Source organism: Salmo salar, chromosome ssa12, assembly GCF_905237065.1.
Source record: "Salmo salar chromosome ssa12, Ssal_v3.1, whole genome shotgun sequence".
Taxonomy (NCBI): Eukaryota; Metazoa; Chordata; class Actinopteri; order Salmoniformes; family Salmonidae; genus Salmo; species Salmo salar.
The window spans coordinates 78,469,243-78,490,544 of record NC_059453.1 but is presented as its reverse complement, the minus strand read 5'-3'; the positions used below and the strand labels follow the sequence as shown (position 1 = coordinate 78,490,544).

The 21,302-nt window shown below is 41.7% G+C and overlaps 1 protein-coding gene across 1 annotated transcript; it reads right to left on the bottom strand.

The window, feature by feature from the left end:
• Positions 1–3,059: 3,059 nt before the first annotated feature.
• On the bottom strand, positions 3,060–21,154 carry LOC106565796 (opioid growth factor receptor). Its single transcript, XM_014133339.2, has 9 exons — positions 20,217–21,154; positions 19,648–19,683; positions 19,124–19,189; positions 16,738–16,776; positions 16,525–16,579; positions 16,370–16,448; positions 14,456–14,522; positions 4,832–4,980; positions 3,060–4,685 (listed from the first exon to the last, which is right to left on the bottom strand). Exons 1-9 carry the CDS (start codon positions 20,907–20,909, stop codon positions 3,686–3,688), a joined length of 2,184 nt encoding a protein of 727 aa, XP_013988814.2. The 5' UTR covers positions 20,910–21,154; the 3' UTR covers positions 3,060–3,685.
• Between the last annotated feature and the right edge of the window lie 148 nt (positions 21,155–21,302).

Genomic DNA, 21,302 nt, shown 5'->3' with positions numbered 1-21,302 from the left:
ATTTTTCAACCTTATCTCCAGCATCAAACCAGTGTCTACATATGTGAAAAGAGTGCATTTCTATGGTATGTGGTTAAAAAAAAGGCTTCTGACTCACAGGGTAGGATTAAAAGTAAAAAAGTGATTTGAAAAACCTGCGTAGTTTCCAGCCCGAGGGCGTCACCGCAAATGTCATAGTGTTTGAAAATCAGTTTTTAAAATGTTTTAACTTTTCATGTCATCTGGTAGCTTAATATTTTTTTCTACAAAACTTAGAAATGCTCCTTTTTATTTTTTGACAATTTTTTTTAACATACATTGACACTGGTATTGTGGTGGAGATAATGAAAATGAGGTTGAAAAGTGGTGAAGTTACCCTCCAAAAAGGCAAGCAAGAATGATCATTAAAAACAGTGACTGACCAGGGCCTGGTTTCCCGATAGCAATGGAATTTAGGTTTACAAGTGTTTTAATGATGTATCTTGCCTACAACTGACAAAGATGCATCACGCGTTTTCCAAAACCCCATGCAGTAAGAACGTTCGCTAGTGGTCTTTGGAGCATGTGTCGATACTGATAGGATCGAAAGAAAGGCAGCGATCTTTTTATATGTTGCTTGTGTGTTAATTGCAAAAACATTGACAACGTTGTATGTGTAGTCAACTGTGTTCTGAAATTGACGGATAAACCATTTGTTTCTATGTTTAGTGGAGATCTTTGTATAAAGTGACGCGGGAGGGCAAAAAAGCATCTAGCGACGCACTTAGCTGTTCTACGGGTGGTCTGAGGTAGGCGTTAGATTACAACCGTTTTCAAGTGCAACATTAATAACAATGGTTTTGGGAAACAGCTCTGAGATTTAAAGATGGTCCTACGAAGGATGACCTCAGCCTTAAAATGCTTTTGGGAATCCAGGCCCAGATCACACAGTTCTACCAAGATAGTTACCGGTAATGAAATATACACTGCTCAAAAAAATAAAGGGAACACTAAAATAACACATCCTAGATCTGAATGAATGAAATAATCTTATTAAATACTTTTTTCTTTACATAGTTTAATGTGCTGACAACAAAATCACACAAAAATAATCAATGGAAATCCAATTTATCAACCCATGGAGGTCTGGATTTGGAGTCACACTCAAAGTTAAAGTGGAAAACCACACTACAGGCTGATCCAACTTTGATGTAATGTCCTTAAAACAAGTCAAAATGAGGCTCAGTAGTGTGTGTGGCCTCCACGTGCCTGTATGACCTCCCTACAACGCCTGGGCATGCTCCTGATGAGATGGCGGATGGTCTCCTGAGGGATCTCCTCCCAGACCTGGACTAAAGCATCCGCCAACTCCTGGACAGTCTGTGGTGCAACGTGGTGTTGGTGGATGGAGCGAGACATGATGTCCCAGATGTGCTCAATTGGATTCAGGTCTGGGGAACGGGAGGGCCAGTCCATAGCATCAATGCCTTCCTCTTGCAGGAACTGCTGACACACTCCAGCCACATGAGGTCTAGCATTGTCTTGCATTAGGAGGAACCCAGGGCCAACCGCACCAGCATATGGTCTCACAAGGGGTCTGAGGATCTCATCTCAGTACCTAATGGCAGTCAGGCTACCTCTGGCGGCCCCCCAAAGAAATGCCACCCCACACCATGACTGACCCACCGCCAAACCGGTCATGCTGGAGGATGTTGCAGGCAGCAGAACATTCTGCATGGCGTCTCCAGACTCTGTCACGTCTGTCACATGTGCTCAGCGTGAACCTGCTTTCATCTGTGAAGAGCACAGGGCGCCAGTGGCGAATTTGCCAATCTTGGTGTTCTCTGGCAAATGCCAAACGTCCTGCACGGAGTTGGGCTGTAAGCACAAAACCCACCTGTGGACGTCGGGCCCTCATACCACCCTCATGGAGTCTGTTTCTGACTGTTTGAGCAGACACATGCACATTTGTGGCCTGCTGGAGGTCATTTTGCAGGGCTCTGGCAGTGCTCCTCCTGCTCCTCCTTGCACAAAGGCGGAGGTAGCGGTCCTGCTGCTGGGTTGTTGCCCTCCTACGGCCTCCTCCACGTCTCCTGATGTACTGGCCTGTCTCCTGGTAGTGCCTCCATGCTCTGGACACTACGCTGACAGACACAGCAAACCTTCTTGCCACAGCTCGCATTGATGTGCCATCCTGGATGAGCTGCACTACCTGAGCCACTTGTGTGGGTTGTAGACTCCATCTCATGTTACCACTAGAGTGAAAGCACCGCCAGCATTCAAAAGTGACCAAAACATCAGCCAGGAAGCATAGGAACTGAGAAGTGGTCTGTGGTCACCACCTGCACAACCACTCCTTTATTGGGGGTGTCTTGCTAATTGCCTATAATTTCCACCTGTTGTCTATTCCATTTGCACAACAGCATGTGAAATGTTTTGTCAATCAGTGTTGCTTCCTAAGTGGACAGTTTGATTTCACAGAAGTGTGATTGACTTGGAGTTACATTGTGTTGTTTAAGTGTTCCCTTTATTTTTTTGAGCAGTGTATATCTATATAACAAAATGAGCTGTTGTTTTTTTATAAACTGTTAAATGGTTATGCTATTTATACCTACACTAAGCAGTGGTGAATATACTACCCAATTGTCATTCTTGAGTAAAGGTAAAGATACCTTAATAGAAAATGACTCAAGTAAAAGTCAAATCAGTAAAATACTACTTGAGTAAAATTCTAAAAGTATTTGGTTTTAAATATACTCAAGTATCAAAAGTAAATGTAATTGCAAAAATATATAACAAATACTTTCAAATTCCTTATATTAAGCAAACCAGACGGAACCATGACATTTTTTTCTGTTTTTATTTACAGATAGCCAGGGGCACACTCCAACACTCAGACATCATTTACAGATAGCCAGGGGCACACTCCAACACTCAGACATCATTTACAGATAGCCAGGGGCACACTCCAACACTCAGACATCATTTACAGATAGCCAGGGGCACACTCCAACACTCAGACATCATTTACAGATAGCCAGGGGCACACTCCAACACTCAGACATCATTTACAGATAGCCAGGGGCACACTCCAACACTCAAGACATCATTTACAGATAGCCAGGGGCACACTCCAACATCATTTACAGATAGCAAGGGGCACACTCCAACATCATTTACAGATAGCAAGGGGCACACTCCAACATCATTTACAGATAGCCAGGGGCACACCAACACTCAGACATCATTTACAAACCAAGCATGTGTGTTTAGTGAGTCAGAGGCAGTAGGGATGACCAGGGATGTTCTCTTGATAAGTGCGTGAATTGGACCATTTTCCTGTCCTGCTAAGCATTCCAAATGTAACGAGTACTTTTGGGTGTCATAGAAAATGTATGGAGTAAAAAGTACATTATTTTCTTTAGGAATGTAGTGGAGTAAAAATGTAGTGAAGTAAAAATATAAATTGTAAAATAAAGTACAGATACCCCAAAAAACAACTTAAGTATTACTTTAAAGTATTTTTACTTAAGTACTTTACACCACTGATACTAAGTATACATAAGTCAATTATAATTTCATTATACTTTATTAAAATATCAAAATCTTCCCCTTTTCTTTTATGCCCTCTGGTTCTGGTTGCTAAACAATCTACCTATTTGGATGAATACACTCATCTTATTCATATCTCCACTGTTACATTAAACACCTGTTTAATGTCCAGATACTATTGCTTTTCTCTGGTAGAAGGAGGATTCTTATTTGGCGTTTTACTGGTGCTCTCCGAAACTGTTTTGGTCATTTCCCCAATTCTAGGCTTTTTGGCACGGCAGCTCTTTGGGGCATCTCTGGTTCTGGCTTTATTAACCTTGCTCCGGGGTACCTTATGAGGAGATAGCTCTATGGCTGGACCCTCAGTGGTCTGAACCTGGCTCTGGGATGGGTCTTTAGGACATGGGTCTATGGCTGAACCCTCAGTGCTCTTATCCGGGCTCTGGGATACCTCTTGAGTACATTGCTCAATTGCTGAGCATTCAGTCTTTAACTGACTCAGTGAAACCTCTTTAAGTGGCTCTTTCACTGAATTGTTCTTGCCTCCTGAATCTTTAGTGGGTGCACTCTCTATTTTCTCATTTCCCTGATTATTAAAAACATCTTTGGTGGGGGACCGAGTCTTTACATTACCTTGGGCAGTATGTGAGTGCCCTGTAGAGCCAGTAGCTACATACTTTGGAACATCTTCATAATGCCTAATTGATGCACGCTCAGGGGCCAAATCACCATTTTTGGGGGAAACCAATCTTGGAACAGGGTCCCGAATGGAACCAGCTGTGCTAACAATAGCATTGCGAGGAATGGATAGGTCGTCACTGACATCTCTTTCATCTAAGTAGTTACCATGCTGGTAATGGCCTGCCATTGTTTGCTTATTATCTGAGAATTCTTCTCCATTTGAGAAAGTCATCTGGATCTTCTTGGGGCACCACACAAACTCATGTTTGGGCTCATAGTGCTTGTAGGCATACTCAACTAGATCCCTGCGCTTTTGCTTATCAATGACAGCAAAGATGAAGTAGTTGAGCACGCTCTCCTTCACATTGTTCAGGTTGCCTTTGACAAGAGTTTCTTCCAGGAAGAAGCGGACGAGTGGGGCCTGGTAATGGGGGAACCCCAGAGTGCCCAGGCACTTCAGGATGCGGGTGATGCGCAGGTTGTTGTGTGTGTTTCTATCATGAACGAAAACACAAGAACAACAAAAATACAAGGATACTGTTATTCTCAGAAGGTTCATTTGAAAACTGAAATTGTAGGTATTATGTATCGCAATCACTATAAAATAACAGTTAAATGACCCAATGAAGAAATTGCTAACCTGTTCAGGTTGTCAAATCTCTTATACCAGTTATTTGCCCGTCGCACGTTTCCTGTTGTTTCATTTGACAGCTGTATGCCGTAGAAGTCCAGCATGAGCTTGTAGGACTTGACCAGCCTCTTCTTCGCAGTTTCATCTTGAAGGAAAGCCTGAGGAAGTAGAAGATTTTCATTCAGAACAATTATGAACAAATTATATTTTCATTCATTTCTAAGCCCACCAGTCAATAGATGACATACAGGTAACTGACAAAATAAAGCAAATACCAGCATAGTTTTTTTGGTACAGTGTCTCCGCCATAATTTCCTATGACTGAAAACAGCTTCTGGACATCAGAACAGCGATCACTAACCTCAATTTGAATGAACATTTCTACTTCAATGAGTCGGCAGCTCTGGATGTTCTGCTTCCTCCGGACTAGGCCCTAATCTCCGGGACTCGAAAGAAGAAGCAACGGCGCAAGAAAGGCAGGCGAGGAGGCACCTTGACGAGATTATATCGGCGAGCTAATAAACCACCTGTACTCTCCGTTCTATTGGTGAACGTGCAGTCACTAGAGAACAAACTGGATGAGCTCCATTCGAGACCATCCTATCAACAGGACCTGGAAAATGGTAATATTCTATGTTTCTTAGAGTTATGGCTGAATGGGGACAAGGATAATATACATCTCCCTAGTTTTTCTATGCATCGTCAAGACTGGCCGGCAGCCTCAGGTAAGACAAAGGGAGGAGGGGTGTGTCCATTTGTCAACAACAATTGGTGTGCGATCTCTAATTTTAAGGAAGCATCACATTTTTGCTCACCTGAGTTACAATAACTCATGATAAAATGCAGAACATACTATTTACCACACACATTTTTTGTAGCTGTCTATTTACCACCACAAACCGATGTTGGCACTAAGACCGCACTCAAACTGTATAGGGCCATAAGCAAACCAGAAAATGCACATCCAGAGGCGGCGCTTCTCATGGCCAATGATTTTACTGTAGGGAAACTGAAATCCCTTTTACCTCATTTTTACCAGCATGTCACATTGCAACTAGAGGCAACAAAACTCAAGATCATCTTTACTCCACACACAGAATCGCATGACCATACGTACAGACCCCAACCAGAAGCCATGGATTACAGGCAACATCCGCACTGAGCTAAAGGCTAGAGCTGCCACTTTCAAGGAGTGGGACACTAATCCAGGCGTTTATTAGAAATCCCACTACGACCTCCAACGAGCCATCTAACATACAAAGCGCCAACACAGGACTAAGATCAAATCCTACTACGCCAGTTCTGGCGCTCGTTGGATGTTGCAGGGCTTGCAAACTATCACAGATTTCAAAGGGAAATCCAGCCGAACTGCCCAGTGAAATGAGCCTACCAGACAAGCTAAATACCTTCTATGCTCGCTTCGAGGCAAGCAACACTGAACCAGCCAAAATTGAACGGGCCTATTTATATAATGAATATGAATTCGGAGGGCAGAAATGATTAAATATTAAAGCATTAGTCCTGTCACTAAAGGCATCAGTATTACAAAAGTTATACTTAAATCTGAACTGGTTCTCTAGCAGATTAGTAACAATGTCTCACATCATGTTCAAGAATGGCTTTTTCCCTTTATTCAGATTACAAGCTCTTACTTTCGGGTTATTTGAAAATGAAACAAGCCATAGAAAGTTGGTTGCAATTTCAGTTTAATCCACCAGAAAACTATTATTATGGTTAAACTCAAATATACTCATTGATAAAAAATGATAATCTTTGTAAATTATATCATAAATAGGACTGGTGAAGTTATGACACACATTCAGCTAACAAAAATATATGGAAATGTCTGCTCGACCCAAAATTACAACCAACTAATTGCAGCATTACCGCAAAAATGGAAGAGAAGTGGAAGGTGGGGAAAGTAGGGAACTTGTCTGTCGGCCCTGCATTAAAGACCAAAATTGGTTAAAGGTGTGATAAATAAAAAGTATACCAGCTGCATTTAAGGACCAATAAATTGACAGCTGTGCCATATAGATTACAAAATAGTTGGGAAGAGATTTTCGATGTTCCGATTCCATGGCACATTGTTTATGAACTGATACACAAACCGATGCCAGATTCAAAAGTTTTTCAATTAAAATTATTTACCTGGAGCTAACTCTGCAAATAGCACTGCATGGTGATTTGAAAAGTCATAGTCAATTGATCAATAATATAATAATACTCTTAACAAAATTTTTCAATTTACAATCTGTAGAAACTATGAGAATAGAAAGGTTCAGAACTTTTGTGAAACATCACAGCACAGTTGAAAAAATAGAAGGCAAACAGAAATAAAAACTGGATGGTCTTTTGAGATAGATGGGCGAGGTTGAGAGTAGCTGAAGGATGGGACTAAAAACAAACAAAAGATACAGTAACTATTGTAAAATATACTGTGTCTGAAAAATGTATTTAGTATGTATAAGATGGAAGTAGAAACCTAAGTGTTGTTGTCCATTAGTTTACTCCAATTAGGGGAGGTAGGGTTAGGGGATTTAAAAAAAAATATATATATATATATATATATATATTTAAGCAGACAATTACATCAATGGAAGCCACAACTTAACTGCAATATTAAAGCTGATCTACCCCCCTTAAAAAAAAAAAAAAACTCTGCTCTGAACTATGCATCAGAGCACCAGCTGTTCCGGAAGACTGTGATCTTGCTCTCCGTAGCCAATGTGTGTAAGACCTTTAAACAGGTTAATATTCACAAGGATGCAGGGCCTGATGGAATACCAGGACACGTACTCAGAGTATTCACTGACCAGTTGGAAAGTGTATGCTTCACTGACATTTTTAACCTCTCCCTGACCCAGTCTGTAATACCTACATGTTTCAAGCAGATCACCATAGTCCCTGTGCCCAAGTACACCAAGGAAACCTGGCAAAATGACTATCGCCCCGTGGCACTCAAATCTGTAGCCATGAAATGCTTTGAAAGGCTGGTCATGGCTCACATCAACACCATCACCCCAGACAACTTGGACCCACTTGTAACTTATTTTGTACATGTTGCTGCTGGACATCAGAACAGAGATTACTCACCACGAACTGGAAGAAGCTTTTTTCTTTAACGAGTCCGACGAGAAGGATATACTGCTTTCCCGGGAACAGGCCCAAATCCCCGTCATTTGCGTGAAGAAAAGGCGGAGGAAAAGAGGGCGCAGGTCGGGCTGCCTTTGGATAATTCGTTGGCGAGCGAGTAAACTCCCACTGCCATCCGTTCTACTTGCTAACATGCAATCATTGGAAAGTAAAATTGATGACCTACGATTACGATTATCCCACCAATGGGGCATTAAAAACTGTAATATCTTATGTTTCACTGAGTCGTGGCTGAACGTCGACACAGACAAAATAGAGCTGGGGGGATTTTCAATGCACCGGCAGAACAGAGAAAAAGCCACATCTGGTAAGACTAGGGGTGGGGTGTGTGTCTTTTTGTCAATGGTGTGCAATGTCTAATATTAAAGAAGTCTCAAGGTATTGCTCGCCTGAGGTAGAGTACCTTATGATAAGCTGTAGACCACACTATCTACCAAGAGAGTTCTCATCTATATTATTCGTAGCAGTCTATTTGTCACCACAGGCCGATGCTGGCACTAAGGCCATAAGCAAACAAGAAAATGCTCACCCAGAAGCGGCGCTCCTAGTGGCCATGGACTTTAATGCAGGCAAACTTAAATCAGTTTTACAACATTTTTACCAGCATGTCACATTTGCAACCAGGGAAAAAAATCCTAGACCACCTTTACTCCACACACAGAGATGCATACAAAGCTCTCCCCTGCCCTCCATTTGGCAAATCTGACCATAATTCTATCCTCCCGATTCCTGCTTACAAGCAAAAACATAAGCAGGAATTACCAGTGACTCGTTCAATACGGAAGTGGTCAGATGACTCGGATGCTACGCTACAGGACTGTTTTGCTAGCCAGACTGGAATGTGCCGGGATTCATCCAATGGCTCCAATGAAGTCATCGGCTTCATCAATAAGCGTATTGACAATGTCGTCCCCACAGTGACTGTACGTACATATCCCAACCAGAAGCCATGGATTACTGCCAACATCCGCATCGAGCTAAAGGCTAGAGCTGCCGCTTTCAAGGAGTGGTACACTAATCCAGATGCTTATAAGAAATCCCGCTATGCCCTCAGACGAACCATCAAACAAGCAAAGCGTCAACACAGGATTATGATTGAATCCTACTACACTGGCTCTGACGCTCGTCGGATGTGGTAGGGCTTGAAAACTATTACAGACTACAAAGGAAACCCAGACGCGAGCTGCCCTGTGATGCGAGCCTACCAGACGAGCTAAATGCCTTTTATGGTTGCTTCGAGGCAAGCAACACTGAAGCATGCACGAGAGCACCAGCTGTTCTGGATGACTGTGTGATATTGCTCTCGGTAGCCGATGTGAGCAAGACCTTTAAACATTCACATTGAACACTGAGCTGTAGTCAATGAACAGCATTCTCACATAAAGTGCCTTGCGAAAGTATTCAACTCTCTTGGCATTTTTCCTATTCTGTTGCCTTACAACCTGGAATTAAAATAGATTTTTTTGGGGGGGGGTTGTATCATTTGATTTACACAACATGCCTACCACTTTGAAGATGCAAAATATTGTTTTATTATGAAACAAACAAGAAATAAGACAAAAAGAAACAGAAAACTTGAGCGTGCATAACTATTCACCCCCCCAAAGTCAATACTTTGTAGAGACACCTTTTTCAGTAATTAAAGCTGCAAGTCTCTTGGGGTAAGTCTCTATAAGCTTGGCACATCTAGCCACTGGGATTTTTGGCCATTCTTCAAGGCAAAACTGCTCCAGCTCCTTCAAGTTGGATGGGTTCCTTGCTGGTGTACAGCAATATTTAAGTCATACCACAGATTCTCAATTGAATTGAGGTCTGGGCTTTGACTAGGCCATTCCAAGACACTTAAATGTTTCCCCTTAAACCACTCAAGTGTTGCTTTAGCAGTATGCTTAGGGTCATTGTCCTGTTGGAAGGTGAACCTCTGTCCCAGTCTCAAATTTCTGGAAGACTGAAACAGGTTTCCCTCAAGAATTTCCCTGTATTTAGCGCCATCCATCATTCCTTCAATTCTGACCAGTTTCCCAGTCCCTGCTGATGAAAAACATCCCCACAGCATGATGCTGCTCCCACCATACTTCACTGTGGGGATGGTGTTCTTGGAGTGATGAGAGGTGTTGGGTTTGTGCCAGACATAGTGTTTTCCTTGATGGCCAAAAAGCAACATTTTAGTCTCATCTGACCAGAGTACCTTCTTCCATACGTTTGGGGAGTCTCCCACATGCCTTTTGGCGAACACCAAACATGTTTGCTTATTTTTTTCTTTAAGCAATGGCTTTTTTTCTGGCCACTTTTCCGTAAAGCCCAGCTCTGTGGAGTGTACTGCTTCAAGTGGTCCTATGTACAGATACTCCAATCTCCGCTGTGGAGCTTTGCGGCTCCTTCAGGGTTATCTTTGGTCTCTTTGTTGCCTCTCTGATTAATGCCCTCCTTGTCTGGTCCGTGAGTTTTGGTGGGCGGCCCTCTCTTGGCAGGTTTGTTGTTGTTCCATATTCTTTCAATTTCATTGTGCTCTGTGGGATTTTCAAAGTTACGGATATTTTTTTAGAACCCAACCCTGAACAGTACTTCTCCACAACTTTGTCCCTGACTTGTTTGGAGAGGTCCTTGGTCTTCATGGTGCCGCTTGTTTGGTGATGCCCCTTGCTTAGTGGTGTTGCAGACTCTAGGGCCTTTCAGAACAGGTGTATATATACTGAGATCATGTGACAGATCATGTGACACTTAGATTGCACACAGGTGGACTTTATTTAACTAATTATGTGACTTCTGAAGATAATTGGTTGCACCAGATCTTATTTAGGGGCGTCATAGCAAAGAGGATGAATACATATGCACACACCGCTTTTCCTTTTGTTATTAATTTTTTCTTTGGAACAAGTAATCTTTTTCATTTCACTTCACCAATTTCGACTATTTTGTGTATGTCCATTACATGAAATCCAAATAAAAATCCATTTAAATGACATGTTGTAATGCAACAAAATAGGAAAAACAGCAAGGGGGTGAATACTTTTGCACGGTACTGTAGTTGTGAATGTCAATTGAATGCTGAGCTGTAGTCAATGAACATAGGTGTTCCTTTTGTCCAGGTGGGAAAGGGCAGGGTGGAGTGCGATTGAGATCTTTTCATCTGTGGATCTGTTGGGGCGGTATGCAACTGGATCCTGGTTGGGCCGCCCCAGGTGGTAAGGGTAGGCAACAACACGTCTGCCATGCTGATCCTCAACACTTAGTCCCCTCCTGTACTTCCTGTTCACCCACGACTGCGTGGCCAAACACGACTCCAACACCATCGTTAAGTTTGCTGACAATACAACAGTGGTAGACCTGATCACCGACAACGATGAGACAGCCTATAGGGAGAAGGTCAGAGAACTGGCAGTGTGGTGCCAGGACAACAACCTCTCCCTCAATGTGAGCAAGACAAAGGAGCTGATCGTGGACTAAAAGGTTGGCCAAACAGGCCCCCATTAACGTCGACGGGGCTGTAGTGGAGTGGGTTGAGAGTTTCAAGTTCCTTGGTGTCCACATCACCAACAAACTATCATGGTCCAAACACCCCAAGACAGAAAAGATATGGCATGGGCCCTCAGATCCTCAAAAAGTTCTACATTGAGAGAATCTTGACTGGCCACATCAACACTTGGTATGGCAATTGCTTCACATCCAACCACAAGGCGCTACAGAGTGTAATGCATACGGCCAAGAACATCACTGGGGCCGAGCTCCCTACCATCTCGGACCTCTATACCAGGCGGTGTCAGAGGAAGGCCCTAAAAATTGTCAAAGACTCCTGCCACCCAATTCATAGACTGTTCTCTCTGCTACCGCACGGCAAGGAGTACCGATGCACCAAGTCTGGAAACAACAGGACCCTGAACAGCTTCTGCCCCCAAGCCATAAGACTGCTAAATAGTCTTGTGGTTAACTATCTGCATTGACTTCTTTTTGCACAAAATCTTTTGACTCTACACACACACACACACACACACACACTCACATATAACATGAACAGTTGAAGTCGGAGGTTTACATACACTTAGGTTGGAGTCATTAAAACTCATTTTTCAACTACTCCACACATTTCTTGCTGACAAACTATAGTTTTGGCAAGTCGGCTAGGACATCTACTTTGTGTCACAAGCAATTTTTCCAACAATTGTTTACAGACAGATTATTTAACTTATAATTCACTGTATCAAAATTCCAGTGGGTCAGAAGTTTACATACACTAAGTTGACTGTGCCTTTAAACAGCTTGGAAAATTCCAGAAAATGATGTCATGGCTTTAGAAGCTTCTAATAGGCTAAGTGACATAATTTGAGCCAATTGGAGGTGCACCTGTGGATGTATTTCAAGGCCTACCTTCAAACTTTGTGCCTCTTTGCTTGACATCATGGGAAAATCTAAAGAAATCAGCCAAGACCTCAGAATATTTTTTGTAGACCTCCACAAGTCTGGCTCATCCTTGGGAGCAATTTCCAAACGCCTGAAGGTACCACGTTCATCTGTACAAACAATAGTACGCAAGTATAAACACCATAGGACCACGCAGCGGTCATACCGCTCAGGAAGGAGACGTTTTCTGTCTCCTAGAGATGAACGTACTTTGGTGCGATAAGTGCAAATCAATCCCAGAACAACAGCAAAGGACCTTGTGAAGATGCTGGAGGAAACAGGTACATAAGTATCTATATCCACAGTAAAACGAGTCCTATATCGACATAACCTGAAAGGCCGCTCAGCAAGGAAGAAGCCACTGCTCCAAAACCGTCATATAAAAGCCAGACTACGGTTTGCAACTGCACATGGGGACGAAGATCGTACTTTTTGGAGAAATGTCCTCTTGTCTGATGAAACTAAAATAGAACTGTTTGGCCATAATGACCATCGTTATGTTTGGAGGAAAAAGGGGGAGGCTTGCAAGCCGAAGAACACCATCCCAACCGTGAAGCACGGTGGTGGCAGCATCATGTTGTGGGGGTGCTTTGCTGGACTGGTGCACTTCACAAAATAGATGGCATCATGAGAAAGGAAAACGATGTGGATATATTGAAGCAACATCTCAAGACATCAGTCAGGAAGTTAAAGCTTGGTCGCAAATGGGTCTTCCATATGGACAATGACCCAAGCATACTTCTAAAGTTGTGGCAAAATGGCTTAAGGACAACAAAGTCAAGGTATTGGAGTGGCCATCAGAAAGCCCTGACCTCAATACCATAGAACCTTTGTGAGCAGAACTGAAAAATTGTGTGCGAGCAAGGAGGCCTACAAACCTGACTCAGTTACACCAGCTCTGTCAGGAGGAATGGGCCAAAATTCACCCAACTTATTGTGGGAAGCTTGTGGAAGGCTACCCGAAATGTTTGACACAAGTTAAACAATTTAAAGGCAATGCTACCAAATACTAATTGAGTGTATGTAAACTTCTGACCCACTGGGAATGAGATGAAAGAAATAAAAGCTGAAATAAATAATTCTCTCTACTATTATTCTGACATTTCACATTCTTAAAATAAAAGTGGTGATCCTAACTGACCTAAGACAGGGAATTTTTACTAGGATTAAATGTCAGGAATTGTGAAAAACTGAGTTTAAATGTATTTGGCTAAGGTGTTTGTAAACTTCAGACTTCAACTGTACACACAGGCATACTGTTGCCACACACACACTTCCATACTAATCACATACGCTGTTGCTACTGTTTATTATCTATCCTGTTGCCTAGTCACTTTACCTCTACTTATATGTACAGATCTACCTCAATTTCCTCGTACCACTGCACATCGACTCGGTACTTGTACCCCGTGTATAGCCAACTTATTGTTACTCATTGTGTATTTATTCCTTGTGTTACCATTTCTCTATTATTATTATAATCTCATCTTGTCTCAGCATTGTTGGGAAGGGCCACTAAGTAAGCATTTCAGTGTTAGTCTACACCGGTTGTTCATGAAGCATGTGACAAATAACATTTGATTCGATTTGATAGTGCGTTGGGCCACCACGAGCCGCCATAACATCTTCAATGCTCCTTGGCATAGATTTCACGTGTCTGGACCTATATTGGAGGGATGCGACACCATTCTTCTATGAAAAATTCCATCATTTGGTGTTTTGTTGATGGAAAACGCTTTCTCAGGGACCGCTCCAGAATTTGGGTTAAGATCTGATGACACACACACTTTAAACCTCCTATTCTCCTTTGAGACCCCTCTTTCAAAGTCACTGAGATCTCTTCTTCTAGCCATTTTAGCCAAAATAATGGGCAACTGGGCATTTTTATACATGACCCTAAGCATGATGGGATGTTAATTGCTTAATTAACCCAGGAACGACACCTTTGTGAAAGCACCTGCTTTCAATATACTTTGTATCCCCCATTTACTCTTGTATTTCCTTTATTTTCGTAGTTGCCTCTATGTAAATGCAATATGTAAAGAACATTTCCTTGCTCAAAGAAACTACTAGAAGTACCTCAATTTCCTTTATGGTGAGTTCCTTGGCTTGATTATTCATTCCTGGTTCTTGAAGAGGGAACAACCTAAAATAAATGTTTGTTTAAAAAATATATATATATACAGTATATATATATATATATATATATATATATATATATATATATACACACACACACACACACACATATACAGTGCCTTGCGAAAGTATTCGGCCCCCTTGAACTTTTCGACCTTTTGCCACATTTCAGGCTTCAAACATAAAGATATAAAACTGTCATTTTTTGTGAAGAATCAACAACAAGTGGGACACAATCATGAAGTGGAACGAAATTTATTGGATATTTCAAACTTTTTTAACAAATAAAAGACTGAAAAATTGGGTGTGCAAAATTATTCAGCCCCTTTACTTTCAGTGCAGCAAACTCTCTCCAGAAGTTCAGTGAGGATCTCTGAATGATCCAATGTTGACCTAAATGACTAATGATGATAAATAGAATCCACCTGTGTGTAATCAAGTCTCCGTATAAATGCACCTGCTCTGTGATAGTCTCAGAGGTCCGTTTAAAGCGCAGAGAGCATCATGAAGAACAAGGAACAAACCAGGCAGGTCCGAGATACTGTTGTGGAGAAGTTAAAAGCCGGATTTGGATACAAAAAGATTTCCCAAGCTTTAAACATCCCAAGGAGCACTGTGCAAGCGATAATATTGAAATGGATGAAGTATCAGACCTCTGCAAATCTACGAAGACCCGACCGTCCCTCTAAACTTTCAGCTCATACAAGGAGAAAACTGATCAGAGATGCAGCCAAGAGGCCCATGATCACTCTGGATGAACTGCAGAGATCTACAGCTGAGGTGGGAGACTCTGTCCATAGGACAACAATCAGTCGTATACTGCACAAATCTGGCCTTTATGGAAGAGTGGCAAGAAGAAAGCCATTTCTTAAAGATATCCATAAAAAGTGTTGTTTAAAGTTTGCCACTAGCCACCTGGGAGACACACCAAACATGTGGAAGAAGGTGCATTGGTCAGATGAAACCAAAATCGAACTTTTTGGCAACAATGCAAAACGTTATGTTTGGCGTAAAAGCAACACAGCTCATCACCCTGAACGCACCATCCCCACTGTCAAACATGGTGGTGGCAGCATCATGGTTTGGGCCTGCTTTTCTTCAGCAGGGGCAGGGAAGATGGTTAAAATTGATGGGAAGATGGATGGAGCCAAATACAGGACCATTCTGGAAGAAAACCTGATGGAGTCTGCAAAAGACCTGAGACTGGGATGGAGATTTGTCTTCCAACAAGACAATGATCCAAAACATAAAGCAAAATCTACAATGGAATGGTTCACAAATAAACATATCCAGGTGTTAGAATGGCCAAGTCAAAGTCCAGACCTGAATCCAATCGAGAATCTGTGGAAAGAACTGAAAACTGCTGTTCAAACGCTCTCCATCCAACCTCACTGAGCTCGAGCTGTTTTGCAAGGAGGAATGGGCAAAAATGTCAGTCTCTCGATGTGCAAAACTGATAGAGACATACCCCAAGCGACTTACAGCTGTAATCGCAGCAAAAGGTGGCGCTACAAAGTATTAACTTAAGGGGGCTGAATAATTTTGCACGCCCAATTTTTCCGTTTTTTAATTGTTAAAAAAAGTTTGAAATATCCAATACATTTCGTTCCACTTCATAATTGTGTCCCACTTGTTGTTGATTCTTCACAAAAAAATTACAGTTTTATATCTTTATGTTTGAAGCCTGAAATGTGGCAAAAGGTCAAAAAGTTCAAGGGGGCCGAATACTTTCGCAAGGCACTGTGTATATATATATATATATATATATACACACATTTTAAAGAATTGTATTATAACAATTAATATTCTAAATAAAAATAATTGAAAGCCCATATAAATGTAAAGGAAACTAACCATTGGATGTATGAGTGAACTCTTTCCAGTTTTAAATATTGCCTGTTCCAATTATTGTGAAAGTCCTCAATGAAGACACCTAATCAGAGCAAAGGTTACAGTAAAAAAGTATTCTAAAATCGAAACTGCACTCAAAGAAACAGTAAATACATTACCATCAGGGGAAGAGGGTATTTGTTCACGGTAGAACTGTAAATTAGGCATATCATCCTGAGGGGGAAAAAGCAATGCAAATTCAGAAATGGGGATATTTCTCAGAGAGTTGTATCAAAACAGTACAAGAATTATAGAGGAATTGGATAGTGAAATGATTATTTAAATCATTCAGTTTTTCCATGTATTACACAAGGGAATGAGAACTTATTTACTTGTTGTTGCCCGCCGAAGTACAAGTTTGATCTACGCTCCTGTGGAAACAAGAACCAAGTGCTAAAGACTGTACCAGCTACTGACTACACTCTAAGAAAAACAGGTTCAAAAAGAGTTATTTGCGGAGTAATAGGGTTCCACCAAGAACTGTTTTTATCTAAAGAACCCTTTTAGGAAGACGAGGGTTCTTTGTAAGGTAAAAGCTTCTACCTAGAAACTTTAACATCCTAAGAACCGTTTTTGGAAGAAAGGGTTCTTTGATGGTTTCTTGGAAGGCAAGAAGGCTTCTGTCAATTAGGTTAGTATTATGGAGTAACTAAAATGTTGTTGATCCATCCTCAGTTTTCTCCTATCACAGCAATTAAACTCTGTTACTGTTTAAAAGTCACCATTGGGCTCATGGTGAAATCCCTGCGCGGTGTCCTTCCTCTCCGACAACTGAGTTAGGAAGGACACTTGTATCTTTGTAGTGACTGGGTTGGTTGATACACCATGCAATGTATAATTAATAACTTCACCATGATCAAATGGATATTCAATGTCTGCTTTATTTTATTTTACCCCATCTACCAATAGCCTCTTTGTGAGGCGTTGGAAAACCTCCCTGGTCTTTGTGGTTGAATCTATTTTTGAAATTCACTGCTCGACTGAGGGATCTTACAGATAATTGCATGTGTGGGGTACAGAGATGAGGTAGTCATTCAAAATCACGTTAAACACTATTATTGCACTAACAGTCCATGCAACTTATTATGTGACAAAGTTTTACTCCTGAACTTATTTAGACTTGCCATATCAAAGGGTTTGAAAACGTATTGACTCAAAACATTTCAGCTTTTCATTTTAATTATATATATTATTTTACATAATTGACATTATGGGGTATTGTGTGTAATCAATTACAATTGAGGGTGTAAAAAGTGAAGGGGTTTGAATACCTTCTGTATTGCTCCCGTTACTGAGATGGTGGTCACAGTTTAGATTATTTAAGTAGTCTCACCTATCAATCTTCCCTACCATGGCAATCATTCTGAAAGCATGTTTTGGGTGATTAAAAGTTAAAATTGTTAGATATACTCACTTTGGCTGGATTCAAATAGGAATTACATATCACTTTGCAAGCCAGCATGATGTGACTTGCAGCCTGATGTGGTCTGTAAACCAGGAGTTTCCTAACACCCCTTGTGTTAAGGTATAACTAGGCCCTCAAAGAAAGGCCTTGTGATACTGTATTGATTGTCATAAAGAGTTTAATTGTAAAGCCTAATATGGCTGGAGGAACCATTCAGATGATAAAAGGGTTCTTGGTAGAACTATTTAGCAGCCTTGAGGTAGGTAAATGGTGGCGTATTCCCTGTCTTCTCTCTGGCAGTGGCGAGAATGATGGAGAACTACAGGCTACGTGTGTGAACTGTGGAGGCCTGTCGGACGCTTGACCACTTGGCCAATCAGAACGTAGAAAAAAAACATCTACATTTATGCTGTGTCTGCCTTGAAGTTCAGAAAACTCCACGGACCCCCTTTGCGCAGTGGAACACAGAACGATATGTGACCACTTGGTTACGGTGACACTGTTCTGCCAAGGACACACAAACCAGAGTGGCCACCGCAAAGCCCAAGGAGCCTGACCCACTCTGGAAGTTGCTGTAGCCATCCTTGGGATATTTAGCCTCTATTGGCTATTGGGACGCTGAGCCCGTTGTAGCTTGGTATGCCAGGGTGGGAAATTGGAAATGTGAATTGGGCCAAGTTAAGAGGTAATAATGCATATAGGTTATAGTTTATTGAGATGTATGAATACACCACACCAAAAGCTTGATTTTATGGCTGTTTAAAAATAGATTTCCTACAATTCTACGTAGTAATGTTTTATGTTCACTACTTGGTCATTCTAACCCTAATCTAGCGCACCTGATTCTAATAATTAGCTGGTTTATAACATGAATCAGGTTACTTACAACTGGGGTTGGAGTGAAAACCTACAGGAGGATAGCTCTCCAGGAACAGGGTTGGAGTGAAAACCTACAGGAGGATAGCTCTCCAGGAACAGGGGTTAGAGAGCGCTGTTCTATAATGCTAGGTTATTCAATAGGCTACATCTGTAGGTACAAACTTTGATTGAGGAAATGATGACTGTCACTAACTGTTTTTGTTGTTGTTGCTCCCTCACCTAAAAGAATTGCACTACACCACTACCTATGGGGACAAACCGAAGAATCCTATGTGGTTCCACTCAGCACCTTTTTTTTCTAAGAGAGAATGATTAACAGCAATAGAACCGCATTAGGATTGATAATGCAGCCTGCGGCACACCATCATTATCAGGTGGATTTATATGAAATAGCATAAATTGTGTAAGATTGTTTGAAGAGAATAATGACTTACTGGATAATCATGCCTGTACTTTTGCATATCCTTTGCTGCACTTTTGAATCTGTTAAACCTGTGTGACTAAAAACACATTCACTTCATGAGTTCATAAAATGGCAGTTATGGAAACACCTGACCTAAACAATACTGATAGGCCCACATGTTTGAGCTCATGCAGTATGTACAGTAAAACAAAAACTTGGAAGGAAAATTTCACTAGCTGCATAGGCCGGCAATCATTCTACTTGGCTACTGACATAGGCCTACAGCAGACTTTATCACTCATATCCATTTTATATATCTAGAAGTTAAAGATAGAGATCTTCACATAGACAGACATAATACATCAGTATTCCTAACCCCTTGGCGGAGCTTTGATTGGTGAGCAATAGCTTTAGGCTACTCAATATGAGATGCAATGTTGTAGAAATACAATAATGGTTAAATAAATATAATATATTATATATCGTATATTAAACTTATATTATAAATCTTGTCCCAAAACCCTGATTCTCAATGTATCAGAGCATAACACTTACTTTTTGCGACCAACCGGTGTATTGGTGTGCCCACTCCTGAGGAAATACAACAGTGAGAATGAGGTACAAAGAACAGTAGTGAATCATAATCTGTTGAGGTCTTCAAATTATCTGAAGATTTGGGCATATGACAGAGCACATGTATAAGCCATTGAGCCATGCATTTAAAATTATTTTTGTCAGAACATTCTAAAGGATTAGTTAATAATATTCTGTTACCATAATTCTAGGCCTACATTGGTAAAAATATTTTACATGTACATTTTGCTTTGGAAAATGTAATATTTCATCTGTGTTTTATGGTGCCAATAAGATAGGCTACAGCCCTCAACTCTGGACCTCAAAGCCAGTTCCACTGCATTTTTCCATTGTTCCCTTCGAATCAGGGACTGACTTAGACCTGGGACACCAGGTGGCTACAGTTAATTATCATGTAGAACAGAAATCCAGCAGGTTCCGGACCTCATAGGGGAAGAGTTGAATACCCCTGGGCTACAGTATTCTAAACTCATCTGCTGAGAGTCCACACAAAAATTTTTTTATCAGGGCCCAGGGGCCTGTGTACGTACATGTTGGGACTTTTGACGACTGGTTCCTTTGTTTGGAGCATCCTCCCATGTCGAGTCGTACTCGCAGTAGTACTCATCCGTGTCTTCAACATCATATGACCTAGCTGACCTGAGAACCCGAAGCTCCACTTCTCCACTGAGAATGGTTTCTGGACTCTCCACTTCTTCACTAAAATGGGATTCTGGACTCCCCACACTTCCACTGGGAAAGGATTCTGGACTCCCCACACTTCCACTGGGAAGGGATTCTGGACTCCCCACACTTCCACTGGGAAGGGATTCTGGACTCCCCACACTTCCACTGGGAAGGGATTCTGGACTCCCCACACTTCCACTGGGAAGGGATTCTGGACTCCCCACACTTCCACTGGGAAGGGATTCTGGACTCCACACTCCTTCACTGGGAAGGGATTCTGGACTCCACACTCCTTCACTGGGAAGGGATTCTGGACTCCCCACACTTTCACTGGGAAAGGATTCTGGACTCCTCACTCCTTCACTGGGAAGGGATTCTGGACTCCACACTCCTTCACTGGGAAAGGATTCTGGACTGTCAGGATCATTTGGCAAGATACTTCTCCGTGTGCGTTCCAAAAACCAAGCAAAACAATTTTCCACGATCAATCTCCAGGGTAAGTAGGAGAGAACTGGAACCAGGAAAAATGGACACAGCCGTTCAAACCTGCGACGCATCCTAAAAAGTTGTCGTCTCAATTTAGTAAACTACTTACTGCTCGGGCCAGCTCTCTTCCTATTATCACTGGACGCCCACTAACTCTGCCGCGCCCTTTCCCTAATAACAAAATAATGTACTCTGTAGCCTATTGAAAATGTTCTAAAGGTTAACAAAGATTGGTTTATGATTGACTAATCCACGAGAGCCACCACGCTATCTTGCATTTGGATTCGGAGAATGTCAGTACAGTTTCACTTTTGTTTTACTACGTCATGTGCCTCCACCAGCATTTGCAAGAAGTCATAAACACCAGCCAATCCAGTTTACAGCTGACTGATATGGGTTTGGTAACCGCCAATCCAGTTTACTGCTGAATGATATGGGGTTTGATACCAGCCAATCCAGTTTAC